Source organism: Fomitiporia mediterranea (assembly GCF_000271605.1).
Source record: "Fomitiporia mediterranea MF3/22 unplaced genomic scaffold FOMMEscaffold_5, whole genome shotgun sequence".
In the NCBI taxonomy this organism is placed as follows: Eukaryota; Fungi; Basidiomycota; class Agaricomycetes; order Hymenochaetales; family Hymenochaetaceae; genus Fomitiporia; species Fomitiporia mediterranea.
The window spans coordinates 2,336,194-2,359,233 of record NW_006760390.1 but is presented as its reverse complement, the minus strand read 5'-3'; the positions used below and the strand labels follow the sequence as shown (position 1 = coordinate 2,359,233).

At 48.9% G+C, this 23,040-nt stretch overlaps 8 protein-coding genes across 8 annotated transcripts; 4 read left to right on the top strand and 4 right to left on the bottom strand.

The window, feature by feature from the left end:
• Window positions 1-9: 9 nt before the first annotated feature.
• FOMMEDRAFT_121835 (uncharacterized protein) lies at window positions 10-2,478 on the bottom strand. Its single transcript, XM_007265767.1, has 8 exons — window positions 1,574-2,478; window positions 1,508-1,518; window positions 1,387-1,394; window positions 950-1,321; window positions 758-789; window positions 577-656; window positions 488-499; window positions 10-418 (listed from the first exon to the last, which is right to left on the bottom strand). Exons 1-8 carry the CDS (start codon window positions 2,455-2,457, stop codon window positions 360-362), a joined length of 1,458 nt encoding a protein of 485 aa, XP_007265829.1. The 5' UTR covers window positions 2,458-2,478; the 3' UTR covers window positions 10-359.
• A 168-nt stretch (window positions 2,479-2,646) lies between these two features.
• Window positions 2,647-5,614, top strand: FOMMEDRAFT_146234 (uncharacterized protein). Its single transcript, XM_007265766.1, has 8 exons — window positions 2,647-3,037; window positions 3,104-3,235; window positions 3,299-3,390; window positions 3,451-3,790; window positions 3,850-4,308; window positions 4,366-4,454; window positions 4,513-4,966; window positions 5,033-5,614. Exons 1-7 carry the CDS (start codon window positions 2,735-2,737, stop codon window positions 4,763-4,765), a joined length of 1,668 nt encoding a protein of 555 aa, XP_007265828.1. The 5' UTR covers window positions 2,647-2,734; the 3' UTR covers window positions 4,766-4,966; window positions 5,033-5,614.
• Window positions 5,615-5,796: 182 nt separating this feature from the next.
• On the bottom strand, window positions 5,797-8,288 carry FOMMEDRAFT_19481 (ammonium transporter). The gene is made up of 8 exons (XM_007265765.1): window positions 7,994-8,288; window positions 7,905-7,917; window positions 7,775-7,845; window positions 7,670-7,697; window positions 6,797-7,599; window positions 6,682-6,738; window positions 6,368-6,627; window positions 5,797-6,312 (listed from the first exon to the last, which is right to left on the bottom strand). Exons 1-8 carry the CDS (start codon window positions 8,025-8,027, stop codon window positions 6,046-6,048), a joined length of 1,533 nt encoding a protein of 510 aa, XP_007265827.1. The 5' UTR covers window positions 8,028-8,288; the 3' UTR covers window positions 5,797-6,045.
• A 959-nt stretch (window positions 8,289-9,247) lies between these two features.
• Window positions 9,248-11,103, top strand: FOMMEDRAFT_167459 (uncharacterized protein; the record flags this gene model as incomplete). Its single annotated transcript, XM_007265764.1, has 10 exons — window positions 9,248-9,262; window positions 9,338-9,627; window positions 9,687-9,788; window positions 9,841-10,009; window positions 10,069-10,137; window positions 10,196-10,258; window positions 10,331-10,490; window positions 10,555-10,574; window positions 10,633-10,867; window positions 10,931-11,103. 10 exons carry the CDS (start codon window positions 9,248-9,250, stop codon window positions 11,101-11,103), a joined length of 1,296 nt encoding a protein of 431 aa, XP_007265826.1.
• Window positions 11,104-11,181: 78 nt separating this feature from the next.
• FOMMEDRAFT_121828 (class II aldolase/adducin domain-containing protein) lies at window positions 11,182-12,486 on the bottom strand. Its single transcript, XM_007265763.1, has 5 exons — window positions 12,210-12,486; window positions 12,110-12,148; window positions 11,722-12,054; window positions 11,649-11,663; window positions 11,182-11,580 (listed from the first exon to the last, which is right to left on the bottom strand). The coding sequence occupies exons 1-5, from the start codon at window positions 12,417-12,419 to the stop codon at window positions 11,332-11,334; spliced, it is 846 nt and encodes a 281-aa protein (XP_007265825.1). The 5' UTR covers window positions 12,420-12,486; the 3' UTR covers window positions 11,182-11,331.
• A 2,654-nt stretch (window positions 12,487-15,140) lies between these two features.
• FOMMEDRAFT_19477 (uncharacterized protein) lies at window positions 15,141-17,756 on the bottom strand. The gene is made up of 3 exons (XM_007265762.1): window positions 17,608-17,756; window positions 16,073-17,506; window positions 15,141-16,013 (listed from the first exon to the last, which is right to left on the bottom strand). Exons 1-3 carry the CDS (start codon window positions 17,728-17,730, stop codon window positions 15,444-15,446), a joined length of 2,127 nt encoding a protein of 708 aa, XP_007265824.1. The 5' UTR covers window positions 17,731-17,756; the 3' UTR covers window positions 15,141-15,443.
• Window positions 17,757-19,685: 1,929 nt separating this feature from the next.
• On the top strand, window positions 19,686-21,124 carry FOMMEDRAFT_19476 (homoserine kinase). The gene is made up of 2 exons (XM_007265761.1): window positions 19,686-20,537; window positions 20,608-21,124. Exons 1-2 carry the CDS (start codon window positions 19,827-19,829, stop codon window positions 20,971-20,973), a joined length of 1,077 nt encoding a protein of 358 aa, XP_007265823.1. The 5' UTR covers window positions 19,686-19,826; the 3' UTR covers window positions 20,974-21,124.
• Window positions 21,125-21,300: 176 nt separating this feature from the next.
• FOMMEDRAFT_19475 (uncharacterized protein) lies at window positions 21,301-23,026 on the top strand. The gene is made up of 4 exons (XM_007265760.1): window positions 21,301-21,489; window positions 21,543-21,620; window positions 21,702-22,508; window positions 22,571-23,026. Exons 1-3 carry the CDS (start codon window positions 21,457-21,459, stop codon window positions 22,500-22,502), a joined length of 912 nt encoding a protein of 303 aa, XP_007265822.1. The 5' UTR covers window positions 21,301-21,456; the 3' UTR covers window positions 22,503-22,508; window positions 22,571-23,026.
• Window positions 23,027-23,040: the final 14 nt, after the last annotated feature.

Sequence of the window (23,040 nt, the reverse complement as noted above, 5' to 3'; positions counted from 1 at the left end):
TTGACACGCCAAACCAAACCGAATTACTGTAAAGAAAAAGAAAAAGAAAACCCCGCCGCACATTATTGATTAACCATAATCCATTCCAGAACACAAGAGGAAAAGAGACCACAACAAAGGAAAAGACGACAGCCATCCAATCACCAACAAGCCATAGTCAAGACCATACCCGATACCAAAGTCACATACGTATCCAAGAGAAAAACAAGGAAACAAGATAATCCGAGGGGAAAAAGAAGGAGAAAAGAAACATGCTATCCAATCATCTTAATCATTAGTAAAACAGCAGAGAGATTAAAATTAATCAAAAGCTTCGCAAGTGCCAGTGGAGATGTTGAACCTCATTGAATAAGCATGTGTCAAGGACTATGCAGATGACTCGGATGGTCATCTTCGACTTTCCACAACCAGAACGGACCTGTAACAAATCCATGCCATTTAATTCATCGGGATTGAATCCGAGAAATTATTGGAGCCGTATACGTACCAGCAGGGTCACCTAAATATCAAAATCAGATAAATGAGCACAGAGCACGTTCCTCCACTAAAGGAAGAAAAAGTAAACCGCGCACTGACCTTCTTCGTGGTGTGCTCCTGTCCATGTACCCACAACACCGGCGGCGCTGCATACACCGCCGATTTGAATTCCCTCCGAACTGTATGGAAAGAAGAAGGGGGGGAAGGAGAAGCTTGACGTCAGTGGAACTCTTTCGGAAAGATTTTTATCGGTTGATTAAAGAAAGGTATCCACACTGACCTCCATTGTGAGTGGCCGTCGTATATTGACGCCTTGCGATTCTTGGTGTCAGCTCGTCAATTCGGCGACCAGCATAAATTAAGGTAGGTATGTGGGAAGTAAGGGAATAGAAAAAGGAAGGGAAAGACAGAACAGAACAAGGGAAACGACGAGAAAAAAGAGGCGGGAGAGTAAAAGTAAACCCAAACATACACTTACGAATCGCCAGCGGATGTGTCCGTCGGATGTCATGCGCACAGTTCCGCGCACTCGTGATTCGTTACCGTTTCCACCGCGCGACTTGCCGACAAAGTGGATTACAGGAGGAAGTTGCTTCGCGATGCTAGAAAGGCCAGATCCAGCAGAAGATAAGCCACTCGGAGCAGAGAGCGGTAAGGGCGAGGATGGTGCAGATAAGGAGCGCGGTGACGCGGTGGAGGCGCGTGATGACGAGCCCGTAGAGCTGGCGGAAGGATTCTTCTTTTCACCGTAACTCGTTATTGTTAGGTTGAGCTCGATAAGACGCGTCGCTTCTTGGAATTCATCGTCTTCGAAGAAAGACGGGTTATATGCGTTCGACGAATACTGAATCGGCAGAAGATTCGCTCTGAGCAACCCATGTGATACAAAACCGCGAAGAACGTGCTCACGTTGAAAGCTAGATAGCATGGCACCGTTCACAGACGCAGTCGGAAGGATTCGGAGGCGAGTAGGCGACAGAACAAATGAACCACTGCGCGCATTTATCTGAAATTTAAAAATAGAACTCACTGAACAGGTCGCTGGCGGATGGATCTTTAGCTAGCGGGAACTGTAAATTCGTACCGCCGGACTTACCGATAGTCCATGAAGCATACATATCGACGCCAGGTCCCTTCGATGCCCGCCCAATCCCGTGGATCGCGTGTGTGGGAGTTACTAGTAGGTGCGGAATAGGCCCGGATGGCATCTAGATGCGCCGGAGGTCGTGTATCTGGCCAGAGCCCACCGAGGTCCATGAGATTGCTGTATATGACAACTATGATCGCCTCTACGTGTTTCCAATTGACACAGCTACTCTTATCGGCCATGAATGGCCCCCAGTGGTTCTCGCGCATATAGTTGCGCATATCGTAGACAAACGCCCGTGCGCTGTTCCGGACTTGCAGAAGATCTTCGGCGTCTCTGCTGAGTACGCTGTCACGCCATCCGATGAGACTCCACAGTTCGGCTATGCGCTGCTCCTCTTCAGATGTCCATTCACGTCCGTCAGAGCCACCTAAGCCGAATACACTGTGTTCGCGAGCAAGATTATTGAGCCAGACGAGGTCTTTGGATTCGTCGATTCGGTCCAGCATTGGTGGTGCATTCCTTGCGACTGAGATGAGAGCGGAAAGTGCAGCTGCTAGATCTGGCGGGTGGCTGGACATTTTTTGAATAATGCGCCTTGCATAGACGCGTTGCTGGAGAGCCTGCTTCCAGTCGATAGAGCATGAACCTAAGCTAGAACTAGAACCGGAGTCAGAGGGACATGGAGAGCTCGGACAAGAGAAGCGTCGAGGATCGTCGAATGGCTGCTCGAGAAAGAGACGGCGCCAGAGGTGTTGGTCATGCTGCTCGTAGACGAGAGAGCGGGCCTTGCGACATGTCTGAGCGAAGCTTGCGACGTCGCGGGGCTCTGCATGGACGAGAGCGTGCTCTGTTAGCTCCTGGGGGATATCGAGGATGGAGATGGCAGCCATTGAATGTGGGAGGGAGGCGAAGGAAGGAGGGAGAGATGTGAGAGCATATAGAGGGCTCGGGATAGTTTGCTTCATATTCACTTGAGTGAAACGGACCGACACATGCCGTGTCTCTTGCCTTTTTGGGCGCGGACTCAATTACGTAGCTGTAGCCATGCAATGCAATGCAGCCTCACGTACACTGGACGCGTCTGCTCCTCACTCACTCGTCGCACTACATCCTGCTCATTGTCGCCATAAGCAAAGTCACATCCAGGTGCCTCTGCAAGCCGCAACAATGCGCACATCATTAACGGCTCTGTTGGCTCTCTCATCGCCGCTTGTAGCCAATGCCCTCAATGTGTTCGACTGGTTATACCCAAATTCTGGTTCTGCTACCGTCTCCAATGAAGTCGTACCTCACAGAATTGCAGTCATCGGTGCAGGTGCAGGCGGCTCATCCGCAGCATTTTGGCTATCAAAGGCAAAAACCCGCGCTGGAGTCTCGGTAGAAGTCGACGTCTTCGAACGTGCCGCATACGTGGGCGGCCGTAGTACGACCGTCTTTCCTTATGACGACAGAACACTCGATCCAGTCGAAGTAAGTTTCAAATCCGCTCAATCCCGTCCATTGCGTTAATTCTCTCTGTAATTGGCCTTGCCGTAGCTCGGCGCGTCCATTTTCGTCACTGCAAACAAAAATCTCTGGCGCGCGTCACAGGAGTTTAACCTTACTAAGTTGGTTCTTGACGACGATGGCGTAACTGGCTTCTGGGATGGGGAGAAATTCGTATTCACCGTGCGCCAAAATGCCATTGGAGCTTATTGAATTTCCGTCTGACATTCATTTGCCATTCGCCAGATGAAAGAGAGCAAGGGTATCCTTGGATGGATAGATACAATCAAGGCACTATGGCGCTACGGCTACAGGTCTCCGGCGAGAGCGCAAGCCCTGTGAGCAGTTCCTTATGTGCGCCTTCGACCAACGTATTAACCCATGCACTGTTCCTTAAGAGTACAAGAGATGATTGACAAATTCGTAACCTTGTACACACCCTCCAGTCCCTCGTGGTCAAACATCTCTGAGCTTGCTTCCGACCTGGGCTGGGTAGATCTCGTAACTCAAACCGCGGCACAGTACCTTGACGCTCAGGGCGTTTCCCAGCTCTTTTCGAGAGAAATCATCGAGGCGGCGTCGCGTGTTAATTACGGCCAGAACCTTGACGAATTACACGCGCTGGAGGGAGCCGTCTCAATGGCGGCGTCTGGAGCCTCAAGCGTGAAGGGCGGCAATTTCCAGATCTTCGAGCATTTCTTGGGACATTCGGGAGCACACGTGTACCTGAATACCTCTGTAAGTCCTCTTCAGTGCTTCTGTCCATTTAGTGATCCTATGGAAATCCCCGCGCGCAGGTCATCTCCGTTACGGAGAAACAACATCAATGGATATTGAAAACTTCCACTGGTGAATCCAAAAACTACAATGACGTGATCATCGCTGCCCCATATCACACTTCTGGAATTAATGTCGCACTCTCAACTGGCCTCCTTGCGCCCGCCTCAGCCCCGGAAGTCCCGCCACAACCATACGTGCATCTGCACGTCACCCTCCTCACCACGACCGCATTGCATCCGGACCCAGCATACTTTGGGCTGAAACCCGGCTCGAAGGTCCCGCAGACGATCCTGACGACCTATGAGGGTGCTCGTCGCGGAGGACGGGTTCCTGAATTTAATTCGCTGTCATATCACGGAAAAGTTTCTTCTGATCGGGAGGAGTACGTCGTGAAGATCTTCTCAAATGAGACGCTGTCCGATGAGTGGCTCAAAACCGTGTTCGGCGGTAAGGTTGGGTGGGTTCTCCGTAAAGAGGTGCGTGTCTAGTACTTCTCGTTTTGAATTGCAATCAGTATATTAATGTCGCTCCAGTGGGATGCATACCCTCGCTTGCCTCCTACCGATTCATTCCCTCCTGTAGTCCTGGCTCCTGGCCTTTACTACGTTAATGCCTTTGAACCGTACGTACTCCTCCGCCGACCCGAATTTAGAACGTAAATTAACGGTCTCTTTTGAAAGGTTCATCTCCACAATGGAGACAGAGACGATTTCTTCGCGTAACGTCGTGGATCAGCTCTTCCGATCACGCTTCGGAGTGGACATCTGTGGAAAGGCAATTCCGGTGCGAGCGGAGCAGCCAGAACCAATTGCGGTTCTGGAAGGCGAGGTGGAGCAATTAGTCCTGTCGGACGTCGTGGAAGAATCCGCAAAGGCCGCGCCCAAACCAGAGAAGGTAAAGGAGGACTTTGTGCTTGGCTGGGACTGCGCATGATCAAATGCCCTTTCCAAAATATTGAATGGACGCTTGGTAGGTATACACAAAAAAGGAACTATAATCATGAGGTCATGGGCTTTGGATAGTATGCTTTGCATGTTGCTAATCTTGGACTCTTGGGGACCATAATAGAATGCATTGGATTCTTCTGTGATGAGGGATGCGAGTATGTTAAGTTAAGAGCACTAGACGACAAAGCTTCATGAAGGAATGCAAGTATGAGTAAAAGCAATCTATAAGCAACCCGAAAAATCCGATACTTACCGTTAAACTAAACAAGACGAAGAAAGAGCAGCTATCGCGCACGACACACAACCTCTCCATCCAAACCCAATCTAAGCGCTTCCCTCGCCTCTAACCACTCATGTTCCTTACTCGAAGTCCGAACAACAGCAACCTCACCCATCCCAAGCGGCTTCACCTGCTTCGCGCGTCTCCCCGAACATATTCTCCGAATCTCACCAATATCCATGAACACACGCTTACTCGGCAGACTAATGAGCTGCATAGCTGTCAACACAGGTCTATCATCACGGTACTTGAGGACCGCCCAGATACGTCGTTGGGCTTCGCTTTCTGTGAGGAGGAAGGCGTCTGGATCGGGTCCAGCGGGCGTGCCACGCGTAAGGTTGGAGAGAAACCCGGCACGTAGGAGGATAGAGAGGATCCCGAGGTTTTGTTTTGTGTGGTCTACGCAGACGCGAAGGTGTCGTCCGCGAAAGGCGTTTTGGACGCGTGCGCAGAGGTCGTGGGGGAGTGGCATATCTACGAAGCAGGGCAAAGAAGGACATCGGAGGAATTAGCCCAATATCAGAGTAATGTTATTGATATAGGTACTTACAGCCTCTGAGATCTTCAGTTAGTAGGTCCCAGTTTACAGGAAAGGAGGAAGCAAGTCGCTGGTACACGAAGGATTTCTTTTTCCGAAAAATTGCTTACGTCATGTCTGTCAAGTACTGATAATCATATTTATTTTTTGATTCTATTAACCAGGTCTGAAAAATACATTCATTGAAGTTATTACGGGCGGGCAATATCAAATTTTTAGCATTGTAGAGCGGGAAAATACATTCACGAAATGGTAAGGGTACCAAAATGATAATGAGTCTTCGTAAAAACGTGTGCGATGCTGCTCCAATATAATTTTGTGACGTGCATTGTAGATGGTAGATCCAATTTGTCGTTAGATGACGTGCCGAATATTCGGGATATATTTTGAAAGGCTGCAATGCGGAGCCAAGGAAAGCAGAAAATTTCCCTTTTTTTCGTGACCTTCGTTATACTTTTTCCGATATTGTCTCAAGAGTCGTTGGCCCATTCGGCGTGGTGGCATTACCATTGCGAACCGTTCGTTTCTGGTGTTCGCCCGTTTCGGTATATCCGTGTCGGTCTCCAGCAGCGACGTGAACGGTCTGTGGCACTGATGAGTCCGAGTCTGTGCCGACTCGCGAGCGCAAGCCCCAAGTCTTTTCTACACCTGCGGGAGGGGTCCAATCATCAAAGTCTCGGCGGACTTCAATATAGTCGCTCGCGAATTCGCCAATCTACGTGAAGTATTTAGCCTTCCTATCGTCCTAAGAATACAAATAGGAGACAAACCTGATCGTCGTCCATGCCCATATGCTCCGCCTCGTCCGAAGCGCGCAGATGTAGGCCGGGTATGATGTCCACTGCCTTCGCCAGCAGGGCCGTCACGACGAACGTGTAACCACAAGCAGCGCAAATATAGGCGAATTGTATGTAGAGTTGCTTCCAATTGTGATCCAACCAGCCTCCACGAATAGATGTGTTCACACCATCAAGGGCGATGATAGAATTCTTTGCGAAGAACGCGTTAAATAAAAGGCCAATGATCCCACCTAAGAGAAGTATGATTAAGCCTATAACCGAATTACACATGCCTATGACCATACCTACGGCGTGCTCAGCGAATAAATCAAGAGCATCATCAATACGCATGAGGAACTTCACTGCAAAATAGGGACAGACTTTCAGAACGTATAGTCTGAAGTGGATGCAGATACCTACACTTAGTTGCAAAGTTGCAAGCCGCTCCAGCAACTATGCCCATGATCAATGATGCCCATGGCTCAATGAATCCACTGGCAGGGGTAGCTGCGACGAGCCCCGCGATCGTCCCAGAGCAGAAACCGACCATCGTAAATTTACGCTCTATTCTCCAGTCCAGAAGACACCATACAATCCCGCCAAACGCTGCAGCGATCATCGAGTTCCAGATGGCTATTATCGCGCGCAGATTCGCTCCAAAAGCTGATCCGCCGTTGAAACATAGCCAACCAATCCACAACTGGAAGGTTCCCAATGCAACAAGGGATACATTATGCGGGCGAAAGTTGAGAAGCTCCTTCTCCTTTCTACGGCCAATAACCCAAGAAAATGCGAGACCACCGACACCGGATCCGATTTCAACTGGTCCGCCTCCAGCATAATCGAGAACGCCCCATTTGAAACCCCAGCCATTTATGTTCCAAGGCCAACATGCTAACGGACAATACACAAGAGTCATCCAAAGAAATACGAACACCATAGCTGGCAAGACACGAGCTCTCTCAGCCAAGGCACCCATCAAGATCCCGCAAGTTACTGCGGCAAACTCCATTTGATAGAAGGCATAAAGAATGTCTGGAATGAGCGGAGAACCGGGACTCGGATCGCCGAGAGTATGTCGAAGGCCAAATCTATTAAGGTTTCCAATGAATCCGTTCGTGGCGCTCGGGGAAAACGCCAGAGAGTAGCCCCAGAAATACCACTGGAATATAACAACTGCATTGCTTGCAGAAACAGCCCAAATCATGGACAACGCAGACTTCCTTCATGGAGGGCGAATGAGAAGTGCACGAGAATAAGATATCAGAATGTAACGAAGTCGCTGTACAATACCTTCGCGCTAGCCCGGAATACAGGAACGCTACGAATGCCGAGAAAAGGGCAAGGAGAATCCGGATTGGCGATAACGTCACGAAATAGAAATAGAAGTTTACTTGCCCAGACCGGGAACCATAAGGAAGACAAATACTCCAGCAATGATAATGAAGGCGACATCAGCGCCATCGAACCTGTCGAAGGCGGTAAGGAGATAAGCTGAGAATAGACGGGTGAATCGAGGGCCACTGACTGGCTGACCGCGCCTATCACACGAGACAAAATTAAAATTTGGTCAAGATCAGTGTCTCATTTTTTAGTTGCTAAACGCATGGGACGCACGTTTCGCTATCCGTTCTGTGCTGCTCGCCGCCATTAATGAGGTTGAAGAGGAAGAGATGACTGTCGGATTCACTCTGAAGTGCGGCGGTAAGCAGCCGATACACAAAGTATTTTAACCCACTTGTGGGGTCTAGGACTGGCTTTCATTGGGCCGATAAGCTTCTGTCTCATTTTCCCGTATCTGACACGAAATACGGAAGAGAAAGCACATCCACCTCCCGCTTTCTCTTATCCTCATTCTACTGGATGCGACTGCTTGATGGATAGCATATCATGATTCGATATTCTGCGCTCCTGCCATTTTGCTGAGGGGATTGGTGTAGTCTCTGTGGAAAATGAAGTCCTGTGGCCACTGATCATCGGCCGAAAAATTTTGTTATCTTTCTCTGACACGGTGTCGGCAGTAGTTGTACGTAATCTCCAGAAGCTGACCTATCACAGTCGGGAAATTACGGACTTGTGGGTCCAGATCCTCTCTGACACATATTATGTAAGAAAAGTATTATTTTTTGAAAAAATCACTTCCGCGTTTTCAATACAACAACGATTGTAACTCGGTACTTGGAAATACAACCATCTTCTCATCCATCATCGTGTAACTTGGTTAGCCTGTTCTATTTATTGTTTCTCTGGTTGGTGACTGTTACTAATATCAGTGTCCTTACCCAATCCTCCTGTGCTGGAACTGTTGGTCTGATGATCGTCTGGATGCCCGGCTCGGTTTCGGTTTCTGCCATTGCAGTTTCTGAGGCAGTACTGCGGCTGTAGCTCGACACCATCAACTGGATTATTTGTATGGATTCTGATCATCTGCACCGACTTCTCAGTTCGGCAGCATGCTTCCGCGAGGTCTTTGAGTTCAAATGTTTACATCTGTCAATGTTGCTGCTTGTTCCCCATCAAGTGCTTCCATCGCTCCTGTACTTTTCATATATAAGAGGAAACACGGGGAGCTGATCATCAGCAGAGGGCGCTGAATGGTCCACCTCCACGAGCTTTGCACGAACTTTACTGAGCTATTCAACCGTTGGCGGTCGCGTTGTGTTCACAGGGTCCTGATCACTGTCAACTCCCCGCGAATAAGGAGTCGGTCACTCTTAAGTGTTCCGAGATATCTTAGCTGTTGCCACTCCTCCATACTGTTGCTCCCCATCCCTCCCTCCCTTGCCTCGCAGAGGGCTGGCAGATCTTCCGCACTTCCCGTATTGACTACGGAACCCATTATTACCCATTATTGAGAGTGCCTTGGCCTGGATGCTTAGAGATTTTGTAAGTCGTACCACACCTGCTGTTCCCCTGTCTGACCGTCTGATGATGCTTTGTCCAACGTCGAATCTTGCTTAGGCTCGCCGATTGCTTTTCTCGCGTTCGACTGCGTACTTTCTGGTCTCTTTTCTTTCTGCATGCTGTCAGGTCATCCTTCGCACTGCTCTTTTCGTGACTGACAACGCCGGGGCGCGACGTGAGGGTGTCTCAGTTTGGCCTGCCTCTCAGCTTCAGAATGTTACGGGATTGTTTCGTATTCAACATGATGGACGTTTTGAATTCTGCTCGGATGTTCCGCATTACTGTCAGAGCCCTCCCCCAAACTTCATCAACACTTGCGACGCACTCGCAATATATTCAATGAACTTGTGGGTTGACTTGGTTACAATAAACTTCGAACACGACTCTGACGAGTAAATACGCGTAGATTTCGCGACAATCGTTTGGAAGACGTCGTGTTTATAGTAATTCACACATATCTCATTTGCGTCACCATATATGCACTAGCTCGTGAATCAATACCACACATGTAAGTATTTTATTCTGAACTTTGACGTGTCTTACATTATTCTGCAAAACAGCATCTTCATTTTCGCTATTCGTTGTTTGTCGGTGCTGTGGGCATTTGCGCGTGTCATTGAAACCTTCATCATCCAGAAGACATTGATTGGCACCCTCGATGGAGGGCAATGTAAATCAGAATCGGCGTTTTTCGGGTCGTCCTTCTTTTCTAGCAGACACATATTCGAGGTGCTTCCACTAGGATTTGTTTGTCTCTCTCGACATTTACTTAACAAGCATGGATACAGGGTCTTCTACTCGGTGTCTCGGTGTTGTCGGTTAGCATCGAATCCTTTGTGGCGCTCAAGTTGGGTCGCGTAAGTCGGAAATTTGACTGTTATCGATCGTTCATTTGATTTGAATTTACTCTATTAGATTTATTCCGAGAGGCCGTGGCGTGTTGTCCAGGTATCCAGCGAGATGCGTAAGATGTACAGGGTATTTAATACCAACGTTCTCTTCGTAGTAACTACACGAAACTCATAGCTTCTTCTGGAAATTGGTATTCAGCTTCTACTTGGATTTTCTGTTGTCGCTCAAATGGCAGGACTGATTCTGCCCGCAACAATGGCACTGTGGCTAGATCAGCTTCTCAACCCCTATTTCTGGCAAATCGCTGGGAGTCACAAGTACATATATGGCGCTTTCTTCCTCGCTTGGACATTGGTACGTATTTCTTCACTTATTGTGCTTTTCTGCGAAGTTTCATTGAAATTCTATCTGTCCGTAGTTACTTCCTATGTGGATAGCGCTGGTTCGTCTTTTTATTTATTCGCCGCTACTTCAACTCCTTATTTTGCCTTTCTGCGTAGGGATGGTTTGCGTTGCGACGCGAATGGAAGAAATCAACTATTGTCTTCTTTTCCATAGGAACGGTCTTCATATGCTCCTTCATCGCCGGACTGGGGTCAGCCATGTTTACTTGGGCCGTCACAACTTGGTGGTTTTTCGGAACAATGTATGCAGCATCGCTCGCTCTGCTACTGGCTGCCACGGTACTCGCAGTGATCTGTCGACGCAACTTCGGCAAGAATCTCGATCACTATCGTACGTCCACACCATCCCCGCGAGTTAGTATATCTTGCTTATTATTTCTCGTGACACCGTTAGTCTTGGTACAAAACAGGCTGTCGTCCATGAATTTTACGCATGCACATTTCGATAAGGACATCAAGCAAGACCAGGCGGAGATCCCACAGGAATTGGAGAAATTGGACACTAAATCCGATTATGAAACGGAGTATTGGGGGTATGAAACCGACAAACATTTTGCATACGACTAAGCGCCTTCCGGTACAACACGTCCGTATATGCGATGACAGAGGTGTCATGGGGGTGAAGTATTTCGCCTTGTGTATGGTATCAGCTCTCCGCGCCTCATCTTTTGTTATTCTTGGAAAGCACGACCGAAAATATGATCAGAATCATTTGATTTCCTCGTTTGGGCGTACGGTGGTCAGTAGTTGTACATATAACATCCTTTCACTTGTTCTTGTGAGCATCTGTCTTATTTATAGAGCAAACTTCTGCCCTTCGCGCGCCTCTAGTGCCTGGAAATGAGACCGTCCAGCGAACCACCCTCCAACGCCAACAGTTTGGTACGTCTCAGCCGCTTCTTTTTCTCCGATAAGAACGGGTTTTATTCCTGTCTGAGCTGCCGCAGCATCTGCCATCAATTGAGCTTTGCAACATTTCTCAAATGAGACAAAGAAGTGGACAGTCGATTCGATTGTCGCTGTTGCAACCAACAGTCCATGGTTCTTCGGTGAATTCATAAAGGGTTAGTAGAGTAAAATTAAGTAATGATGATGTGAAAAAGATGCTTTACCTGTAGAATAATGGCCTAAGGGACTCTGATTAATTCATCATTGCTACATTAAGCTGAGGTCATTGAAACGAACCTTCTTGTCCCCGAGTGTTTCAGCGATGCGTTGACCTTCATCCTCGGCAAGTACAGCCCCGTTAAATTGTTTATACACAGCATGATCCTGATAGAAGGCAGTCGAGTCCTGTGTAGTGATATCGAGTTCTTTCCCAAGCGTGGAGAACACACGTCCATAGATTGAATGAGAGTGAGCAGCACATAATACGTCCGGACGGGCCGTGTGTATCGCGGAGTGGATCATAAATGCGGCCGTGTTAAGTAGGCGGCACGGCCCGGATTCATCGAGAATATCGCCCTTGTGGTCGACTAAAAGAAGATCGGACGGTTGGATGAGTGAGAAATGCAGGCCCTTGTTCGCTACTATCAGTGCAATGATGAACAAAATAACCATCTCGGTCGCCTACAAATGGGTTGACCCAGAAACAGTCTAGTTTGATAGGATCCTTGACAAATATTTCATTGACTCCGAAAGTACATGAATGAATTTAGAAAACAGTAGCGTACTCTGACAGTAATGTGTCCTGCTACTCCCTCATCGTATCCCAGGTCTCCAAAGATACGAAATGCCTGAGCAAGCCTGAACTTCAGGTATTCGCGCTCTTTCATTTTATCCTCGAACTTTGGTGGGCGTGGGAACGCCGACCTCGAGTTCTTGGAAAACACAGGTTTGAGCGCCTCATCCCTGTTGGGCCTTGCACTTGGCAGTGATGGCATGTTGGACGTGAGAGGGGTACGGTGAACGCGATGGGTACTTGGTGGATAGATACCAAGGAAGCCACTAGTTGTTCATGAGACCAAGTGCGCAGGATAAGATTTCGGAGAACCGGACACGAGGTCCGTACAGAATAATCCTCCTCTGAAGGGCCGAGGAGAGGCTGCATGACTAAATTAATATTGAACGCAGGCTTCCCAGCTTAAAATGTAGATGCAGATGATTGCCAGAGTCAAATGTGCTCGGTCGGGAGCAATTTTAGGTTTTCCATATTTAGGTAGGGGATCAACACTGGACCCACTAGCGGTGTCTTATTTTGTTTTTTACCTGCACGATTCACCTGAATTTCTGACATGACTTGACGATCAGGACAAACAAGGACTAAACTGTAGCACGAGCATGTCTTTGTCTTACTTGTTATTCCATTCCTGTCTGGTCTGAAGACTAATCTACGCGAAGCTGGCATGAAAATGGCCTTGTCAATCGGTATCTCATTATCAAGTCTACTCCCGTCCTTTCAACTACTGCTGGAGGAATTATTTTATCTAATGCAGGCAGGCCTGCATCATTAGACTGATCTTTTGCACTCGCTAAACAATGCATTGTTCTAAAAGACTGGTTCTTTTGCTTCTTGCGTATCTTGCTCATACTGCTCCACGATCTGTGCTCGCTCATTCCAAAGAGTCTGGGACCTCATCAATTCAAGTGAGCTGGACAAGACCTTCCTCTGGAGATATTTACGGGCCGGGCGGAACGATTGCAGGCGAATGGGAATCCAAGCAGGACGTCGTGTCACCTTCGATTAGGCTGTGTGCTTTGAATCGTGATTCAGATGACCGCGTTGAGAGCTCTTGCGGAGAGACTGTCTGGCCGGAAATCAAGAAGGTTGGAAGGGCGTCTTCATTCTCTCTGTGGGTGACACCAGACATCCACATCCATTGCGCCGCAAAATCGTAATTAATCTTTCTTCTTAGGCTGGTTCCAGATATCAAATCAGCTTCGAAGTTCTACCTTGAAATGAAAGATGATTTTGGAAGGACTACCACATCACCAACCTTCTCCCTGGACCGTGCGTACATCTCATCCAATCTTTCAATAATCTCAAGTACTCAAATACTGCGGTCAATCAGCTTCCGTTGGTGCTAAAAATGGGGGTCCGTCGGCAGCACCAAAAGGCACAGGTAATAGTGGGACTTCCGAAGGCAATCAAGATATTTCTGGACACTCCGATCCTGAAGCTACGTCTAACTCGAACAATGGCGATTCACATCAAGTATCATTCAATGGTCCATCAGCTGGAGGTAACTCGCAATCACACGCGACTTCACCGAATTCTAGCTCGAAGAAGCCTAATACTTCATCGGGATCAGATGCGCAAGCTGTGTCCGGAGGGTCTCAAGCATCCGCTAAGTCTTCTGGCTCCGCGCCTCAACGTTCCCAAGTTACAAAGAATGTCTCAGCTTCAGGTCCCATCTCAAGTGCCTCGTCGAGTCTTCCGGCAGGCGTCAATGTCGATTCTCTCACGCCGCAGGAAGCGGTGCTCTCTCGAGCAGCACTACCAACAGCCGCCATAGCAATCCCACTGTCTCTGCTCGGTGCCACAATCCTTGCATCTCTTGGACTATGCATCGCACATCGCCGGTCACTTGCCGCTCAACGTGCGAAGAATGCGCAGCTCATTGATGTACGGCGCAACGCATCTGTTCGAACGTCAGAGAGCAAAGCTCCTTTTGTTGAAAGATGCGCCTCCAGATTGACTTTGATAGGTGATCCGGATATAGAGAAGGCCATTGGCGCATTGTCGGGTTGCGATAGTAAGTCAACGTCAAGACATGGTAGCCTGCGAAGAGAGGATTCTGTGGTATACGTACCTGTTTCTGCGCGCTACGCCGTGCCACGGCAGGACGTCCGCAGACAGCGCACGAATACGTACGAGCGAAGTTACGAGTGGCCATACAATACCGATTCGGATCCTTTTGTTCGGCGTCATCCATCACAGTGGTCAGGATACCAGCCTAGTTATCTGCGATCACCTCCAAGGGAATATTTGAGGCCACTATCCAGGCACCATAGATGGCGTCGTCATAGACGAAGGCGCCGATCTGACCGACATGATGATGACGAGGACGGCGCTTCGAGCACAGAGGCCATCTTATCAGGCTATATCTCGCCCTGTATCCCACCATCTCGATTGTCGCGCTTCGATCCGCATTTCAGTGCACTGCAGGAACCTCCACGCTCACATAGTAGACAAACCGCGCCTTTGATGGCTGGTTACCGACATCATCATCGCGCTGATGATGGATATGGCGCTACTTCATCTCCACATGCAAGAAGTTTCCGTTCGTTTTGAAAATTATCTTCATCCCCCTTTTGTTGTTGCACTTGTTAGACCTTATTGACGTGCGCTCGCTGGAAGACGTACGATTGGACATTATTTATATCACCAAATTACAAATTACAACAACGGATTGAGCAGTGTCGAGACAACAAAGAGGAGAGTGAGAAGCAAGAAAGTACCCAGAAGACAACGAAGTGCAAACCTTCAACCGGTAGAAAAAGGGATTATGAAATGCATCATGAGGGCACCTAGAGTATTGCGAAAGAACAAGTACGCTGAATTACGAAAGGACGAACGTTAGAGTGAATTGAACAAGCAGCACACGGACAAAACCTTTCCCAAAGTTGTCGGAAGGAGAATGTAGGACATACGTGGGTGATAAGCGAAACTGATAAACCCTTGGCCTTGGCGAAATTTGGCGTTCACGTCGATCTCTTCGACCCTGTACTGGTTTCAACAATGTCCTCGATCTGCTTCCGCGATCTCTTACACCTGAACAGATAATAATATGACATCATCGACACCAACCAAAGTTTTCAGTTGATAAAACAATGCATCCAATATCACTGCATACTGACAAGACCTACAGTTGCTCTGAAGTGGCGAAGGGGAAGTGCGGTTCGGAGATATTGGATGGAAGAAACAACATTGCAGAATAAGGATGGGATCCCCTGTTGTCAACATCTCAGAAGTCGCGCGAAACCGGAAATCCAATGTTGGAGCCTGTGCAGGGAGGAACGCAACTGGAATCCGAGTCCAGATACACGGCGGATGGCCTATGTCCATGGTCTCCAGAACTATCGGGACTCCGTGAAGAGGATGCAGAGTAGATAGATCCTTCACGGGACGACGCTCCAACCTGACGCGGGAACGTAAACGTGGACTTGTCCGATCCACGAGAGACCGTTGAGCGGGCAGAATAATAAGCAGTTCTAGAGGTTCTGACTGAGAAGCCGCCCACAGAAGCAAGCGACGTAGTCGAGCGAGATCGCTGCTTCAGTTGGTGAGAAGATACCGGCTTAGGCGGTTTGTAACTAGACGGCGAGCCTGCAGGAATGCCGTGATTGTAGCCGGGCGGCTGCCTACACTGTTCTACAATCGCCCGTCTTTGGGAATTGGTGAGCTCATTCGAATGGGAGGAGCTGTTACTTGATCGCCGATAGTCACGAATTTCGGTGGCAGCGGATCCCAAATTCTTCTCAGGTGAGTGTATTGAATATTTCAGAGAACGGGACGTTGAACTCGCTCTAATATACTGTAGATTATGCTTAACTTCACTGCGCTTCCTTGAATTATAAGGTTATTCTTTCTTACCTGATTGTCAGGTGCGACGGCGTGGTACACCTTCCCGTATTCTTCGTCGACAACGACTGTATGATTCGGAGGTAGCGGCCAGCACTGGGACGCGTGTAGACTGGATACATGACCTTCGTTGTCCGTTTCACTTTCCGCTGGATGGAAAACTCGCAGCGGTGAAGAGTGTCCATAATCGTTCCCCTCGAGATTCATTGGGCGATCATACAGCTTCCGTCCTTCATCATACCTCCCGTGTATAGGTGTTCCGGAATGCAGATCGAGCGCAAGAACATTCGAGACGCCAATAGGTGCGTCATTCTCGAGTGTGTATTTGAAACCGTCATCATAATCATCGAGTTCCAAAAGCCAAGCAGTAGGAGAAACTATTTCTCTCGAAGAATAATCAAGCGTGAAGTTCCTTGCCGCCTCACCGAAGGCATCAACATCTTTGGCGCTAAGCGACCTCGGCTCTTCTATGCATTCTCCATGCCGAATACGACACGACTCCACAAGACGTCCGACTGGCTGGGTTGTGGGCATACATCTTGCAGAGTGCTCAGTCGTTGCCTTCGACTTCTGGAAGAGCAGAGGAAAGGGTGAATGAGGTCGACTTTCTGAGTGGCCAACGACTTGCGAGTCGCGTTCTTCGCATTCGTGCCGTCGGTTGTTCAAGTCCTCTTGCTGTAGTTTCCGGTAATTCCGTACCTTAATGACAGCTTGGTTAAGATCGAGCTGATTTCTTGATAGATCAATCGGGATGGAAGGTAGAGCACGTTTCAGGTTTTGCCCGTCGACGACGGGCGAAGGAAAGTGCTTGTGCAGTGCGCCTGGGGGAACTGCGCTCAATCTACTTCTCTTCGAGGTTGAATCGGGGTGATCATGGTAAGATGATGAAGGAGTCAACGCGGGCGATGATTTGTTGGAATTGGAACCTAGGCGGTAATGCCAACTCGGTAGCACGCATATTGGTAACTCAGGAGAAACGGAAGTTGAGGATGCATTTCCCAAAGACATAAAGGAACGGTATTTGTCGGTCTTCATAGGCTGTGTCTCAAAAACAGGAGATATAGGCGTGATCGGTGTAAGAGGATCTGCTGCGAAAGGGTCGTCCTCAGGAGTAAATGCACGATCGATAGCAAGTGCTTCTTCTCTCCGAACAAAACAGAAAGCTTCCTCGTCAATTCCTTTGCCTGCAGCGGTGATAGCAGCGATACTTTTGAAAGACACAAGGGAAGCAGACGTAAGTCTCTGCAAGGGTAACTTTGGAGAATTCGTCCTGGATGGAGGACGATGTGCACGAATAGTCGACTCGGACGAAAGCCTCTCACGAGATTTCGGCATTTTTGAAGATCCTGAAAGAAATTCTGCGGGAGTGGGAACATGTAGATGCAAACGCGGGCCAAGGCCTAACCGTTCACGGATAGAACCTCGGGATGGACGACCAAGTGCATGCTTGTGATGAGGCAGCAAGAAAAAATAAAAATAAAAATAAAAAATAAAAATAAATAAAAAACTATTAGCGCGCGTATATCACGAAAACGATGAAAACTCACAGCTTGCGCACTCGAACTTGTTGACGTTGCGCTAACTTGTTCATCTAGGTTCGGCATCCGCCAGCTGAGGATCTCCGTCGAGTCGATGGAATCCTCACTCGTATCACCGACTCCATCTGGCATGCAGGGAGATATTTGGCCATGAGAAGAAGAAACGAGCGTCGATATGGCGGATAGGTCCGGTGTAGGAGGCAACGGCGACGTAGGGCTGGGATATGGCGGTGGAGAGTTGCGAGAACCACGGGATACAATTTTGCGCTCTGAGCTTGACGTTCCAATGATCAGATTAGAAGCTCGCCGAGCACGAGCTTCTTCTTTAGATCTGGCCTCCTTGCAAGGTTGGTCTGGCAACGAGTAAGTGTCGCGAACATCAGAAAGACTTTGCTCGTCAACTGGAGGTGTATAAAAAAGAGAGCCTCTATCGAATGAAACATTCTCGTGCGTATAGAGTGAATCTTTCATGGGCGTCGCTTCTTTATACAGAGCCAACGGTCGATTTTCGGTTGCTGGCGTCGGAAGAAGAGCCTTATCACCTCCGTGTGCGGAAGGAACGGCAGAATGGCCTTTATTGTTACCATGTTGAGAGGAAAGAAACAATGAGCGGAGGCTCGTTTTTGATTTCTTAGCAGCTTTCAGTGCATGAAGGTCTTCTTCGTATCCGCTATCGTCGAAGAACGAACGTAACACATCGGCATCGGTATAGCTGCTATCAACCGTTGGAGAACTGTTCGAACTTATGCTAGAGGGTTCTGAAGGGGGAGTTGGAAGAGTTCCAGAAGAGAAAAGCTTCCTGGATGCCTTTATGCTCAGCTCAGGTATAATGAGCGGCTTGAGATTGAGGAAAGACCGGGCGCTTGAGTATTTTCTTCCCTCTAGACGAATATCTGGTGCGTGGAAATTCTCGGCACAAGACCGATTCTCGAAGCCTAAGGGGTCGGTCAGACACGGGGGGAATGCTTATTAAACAAGGAATATCACCCTCATATGACCCAAACGGAGCCAAAGAAGTAGCAGGTAAAGAAGTGGGGTCCGAAGGCGTCTGGACACTGAATGCAGTCCTCTGACAATTTTCACCGAAGCCACAAATGGCCAGCGAGGGTGCGGAAGAGGAGGCGGCGCGTCGCGATTCGGGTGGCACAGGTAGAGACGCGTCGGTCGGCTCAGTTTTCTTCGTGAACGCACCCTTCAGTCTCGTCAAGGTCACTGACCTAATTGAACGCGCGCCATTAGAGCGTCGTGAACGCGTCGAACGCGTCGAGGGTGGGTATGTGTCGCCGCCAAACGAGAATGCCAGATCACTGTCGGGTACGCGTTGAATGTCAAGTGCTGATGCTACAAGCGCTTGAAATTGCTCAATAGTGAACGAGCGCTCCCGTTCATGGCTTCTAGTGCTGGCCTTCTGGGAGTGGGCAACAGGCGAAGTCATGGTGCTAGACAAACGAACGACACGGAAGACGAGGGAGACGAGGTGCAAAGTGAGACTTAGCAGCGAGCGCTATTTGAATCAAGGCCATAGGCATATGGTCTTCGTTGCTGAATAAAAGAGTGCATGATATATTGATAGACAGTGCTTCCTTTTCTAATTATTCTGAGGATCGTCATCGATGCAAACAAGGCGGACCGTTATCCGCTTCTGGGGTGTCTTACCGCCTTCGGCGTAGAAGCACAGCGGAAACCGGTATGGAACTGTCACTTTTAACTGATGTCATCTCCTCTTCGGCGGATTCCCTTCGTTGTTGACGCTCGGTCTGCCTTATGCGCTGTTGATCCACAAGACAGTTAGTACACATTCGCTCTCATGTCATTCCAATAGAGTCCACGAACCTCGGCGGCTGCCGTCTTACCTTATAGAAAGCCAAGCTTGCCTCCTTCGTTGGTTCATTGTCCTCGTATATCTTTATAAATTCTCGTGCATCATGATGCTGTCCAACTGTAAGTCGCACGTGGACGTCTCAAGGGACAAGGTTAATTGACAAAGGCAGGCGTGAAGCGAGTCTAACAAGGTATAAGTCTGCCTCTTGGAGCCCGTCATATTCATCGTGCCAAACAGTCAATGTTTTGACAGAAAATGAATCGATGGAAAAATGACATAGCGAGTGTAAGTGGAGAGATATATGATTACATACACAACTTGTTTACCCAAAAGGACCATTAGATCAAAACGAAGTGATCGACGCTGCTGCTAAATCTATCTTACTGAAATTTTGAGTGGTACGCATATGGCTCGGTCCATCACCATACGCGTCCCTGCGACATCTGCAAACATCGGCCCAGGCTTCGACGTCGTCGGCCTGTCTTTGTCGCTGCATTTGACACTCAATGCTACTATAGCGGACTCAAATGTTCGATATCCACCAACCCTCACTTATTCTGGAGAAGGCGCCGACGAAGTCCCGCTCGACCCATACAAGAACTTGACGACTCGCGTCTGCTTATACGTCCTAAGGTGTCATGACATTTCTTCTTTCCCGGAACATCTTGCAATACATGCGCACAACGAAATTCCATTCGGTCGCGGTCTAGGATCGTCTGGTGCTGCAGTAATCGCCGGAGTTCTTCTCGCAAATGTGCTCGCAAAGCTCAATCTGACCACGTCGCGGATACTCGACTTTGCGCTGATGGTTGAACGCCACCCGGACAATGTCACCGCTGCCCTTGTGGGAGGCTTTGTAGGTTCATACCTCCGCGAACTTGATGATGATTCGCAAGCACGTGCTCAAGTCCCGCTCAGCGAGGTCTTGCCAGAATATCCTCCAGATGCCGGCGAGGACTGGGGAAAGAATCCACCACACCCACCTGAAGGTATCGGTCACTATGTCCGATTTGGATGGGCAGAATCGATTAAAGCCGTGGCCATCATCCCTCGTTTCGAGCTCAGCACGGCCAAGGCGCGTGACGTGCTTCCTCAAAGCTACTCTCGAAAGGACCTGGTGAGCTTTATATTTCATATCTACCTCCGATTATCGCCTGGGACATGAAGAAGTAACTGTTATGCATCAGGTGTTCAACCTACAACGGTTAGCTGTGCTGACTACAGCACTTTCACGGACACCACCGGACCCAGGACTCATTTACGATGCAATGCAGGATCGCGTGCACCAGCCTTACAGGAGGACTCTAATTCCAGGACTTCCTGAAGTCACTTCTCGACTTACTCCCACGACGCATCCAGGCCTCCTCGGAATCTGTCTAAGCGGAGCCGGGCCGACAATTCTGGCGCTTGCAACTGAAGGATATGAGAAGATTGCGGTAGATGCGGCGCATATATTCAGAGAAAAGGGCGTCGAAGTGGATTGGAAGCTGCTTGAAGTCTGTCAAGGTAGCTATGTGGAAGAGGATGGAGCGGAAGTCTGGCAGATTGTATGAGCCCGATTGGTATAATAGAGGAAAGCTTCCAGCCATATTAGACGGAGACCTCGCTTTGCGAAAGGGTCCAAACTCTACTGTTTTAGTTTTCATCCCAAGGATCTGCATTGACCTTGAATGGCTGCCTTATGCAGTAATTACTTCCGTTAGCGTTAACCAAAATCACCCTGCCATTTGCAGGTCATATGGCAGGACTTATTACAGTGTCCACCATCACGCATCAATCATCCACTTTACATGAACCGGTCTGCGGCGGCAGGATGCCAAAAGGTGTACGTGTATGTAACTCGGAAGAACAAAGCGGGTTCCGAAATGTCCGTAAGTCAAGAATGACTCACGGAAGCCGCATGTCTGCCAACATGCTTAACACACGTGTAAGCAACTAGAGAATAGGCATATTAGCACTCGACGTAAGACCTCCCCTGGCCTTTGTGTCGCTATTTCCTCCTCCCCTCTTGCTGCCCCTTCACGAGACGAACAGACATGTCCCGCGACACCCTACAGCAAATGATCCAGGTTGGTGTCAGTCCCGTTGACGCGTCAACGAATGAGCTAACGTTCCCGTGAAGCCACAGAATATCTATGCGCGTTGCGCATCTGGTGGACCGAGCTACAGCTCGGATGGGGTGGCCATGTCATCAAGACGCGTAAGTTTTGTGTCCATCGCTTGTCTCTTGTATCTACAATGTGGCTCATTTATTGTTCTCGACGGTGCATTCCATAACTAGTTATCCTTAAACTGCCCGAATTGCAGGGCCTCCGTCCTCAATATCCCTGAAGACATTCTTGAAGTCGAAGAAGGGACATTTCCTGAGCCTCCGAAAGTCAGGCGGTGGGCTAAGCGCCCTACCTTCATTTCTCGACCGCTCAATCGCAAAGAGTCGGACTCGTCGACAATACCAGGCCCAGGAAGCTCTATTCGAGGCCTTGACATTGACGGGGCCACTCCGAAGCATCTCAGACGCTCATCAGTCTCGTCAGAGGCTGCATCTGATTCGTCGAGCCAGACGAAAGTTGAGCCTCCACCTCCGCCTCGTTCGATTCTCACCCACTCGCCCTCCGTCTCGAGCGGAAAAAGTGGGAAGAGCACGCTCACTGCGAAGCGTTCCGTCAAGTTCTGTGACGAACCGGTGTATTACGACTACTCATATCGCTTCTCCAAATTCTGCACCTGTGCACATCCACCGCACCACGCTCCGTTCTGCAAACTCCCGTACGACTGTAACGGCGAGTGCTTGTACGAAGATTATAGCTTCTGTGGATACGACGACGACATGTTCTCGTTTGAACTCCCCGAGGAGATACCGTCAGAGGCGCGTTGGGGCGTTTTTAGCCGATTTATTGCTTGGTTTAGACGATTCACTGGCGGGCGCATGTACACTATCGACGCGGAGAAGAGACGGCCCGTCATTTCACGTCCACAGCCACTGACGCCCCGCCCATGTCGTGTTGACGTAGCTCGGGAAAAGAAGAGCCAGCGAAAAATGAGGAAGAGGAGACCGAATCCTCCCCGGACAGTTTACGGATAAATTATGGTATGCTTCCTTCATTTTTGTTTAATTACGCATTGACTGAGTTTATTGTCATTTTGCATTAGCCCTAGCACTGACGACCCCCCCTTCTCATGATCACGCTCAACCGTTATTCACCGTATCCCCTACGCGGTATTCCTTCACGTATCCTACCATGTTCGCAAACACATTGCCCACAAAAAACGAATGCGTAACGAATGCATGTCTTCACTCTCGAAAAACCTTACGTTTCATTGTTCTTCAAGAGTGTACGACGTAATCGAGCCGGCTCGATAGTGGCGCAAGGCCAGATCCTTGCTTCGCACGGATTTTATGTTCCCCCAGGACTAGCACTTGTTCCTCGTCCTTATGAGCACTTGATGTACGTTGTATGGAGTTGCATATGCTACATGTGTACGATTAGATCAATTATCGTCCCGACTCCTCTTTGCCTTGACTTTTTCAGCAGCTACTTTGCTTTTTTCCCTTCTTGTTGCTGTAGTCGTATGTTCAGACGCGTGTACGCTTCATAATGACATGACATTACGTGCAGGAA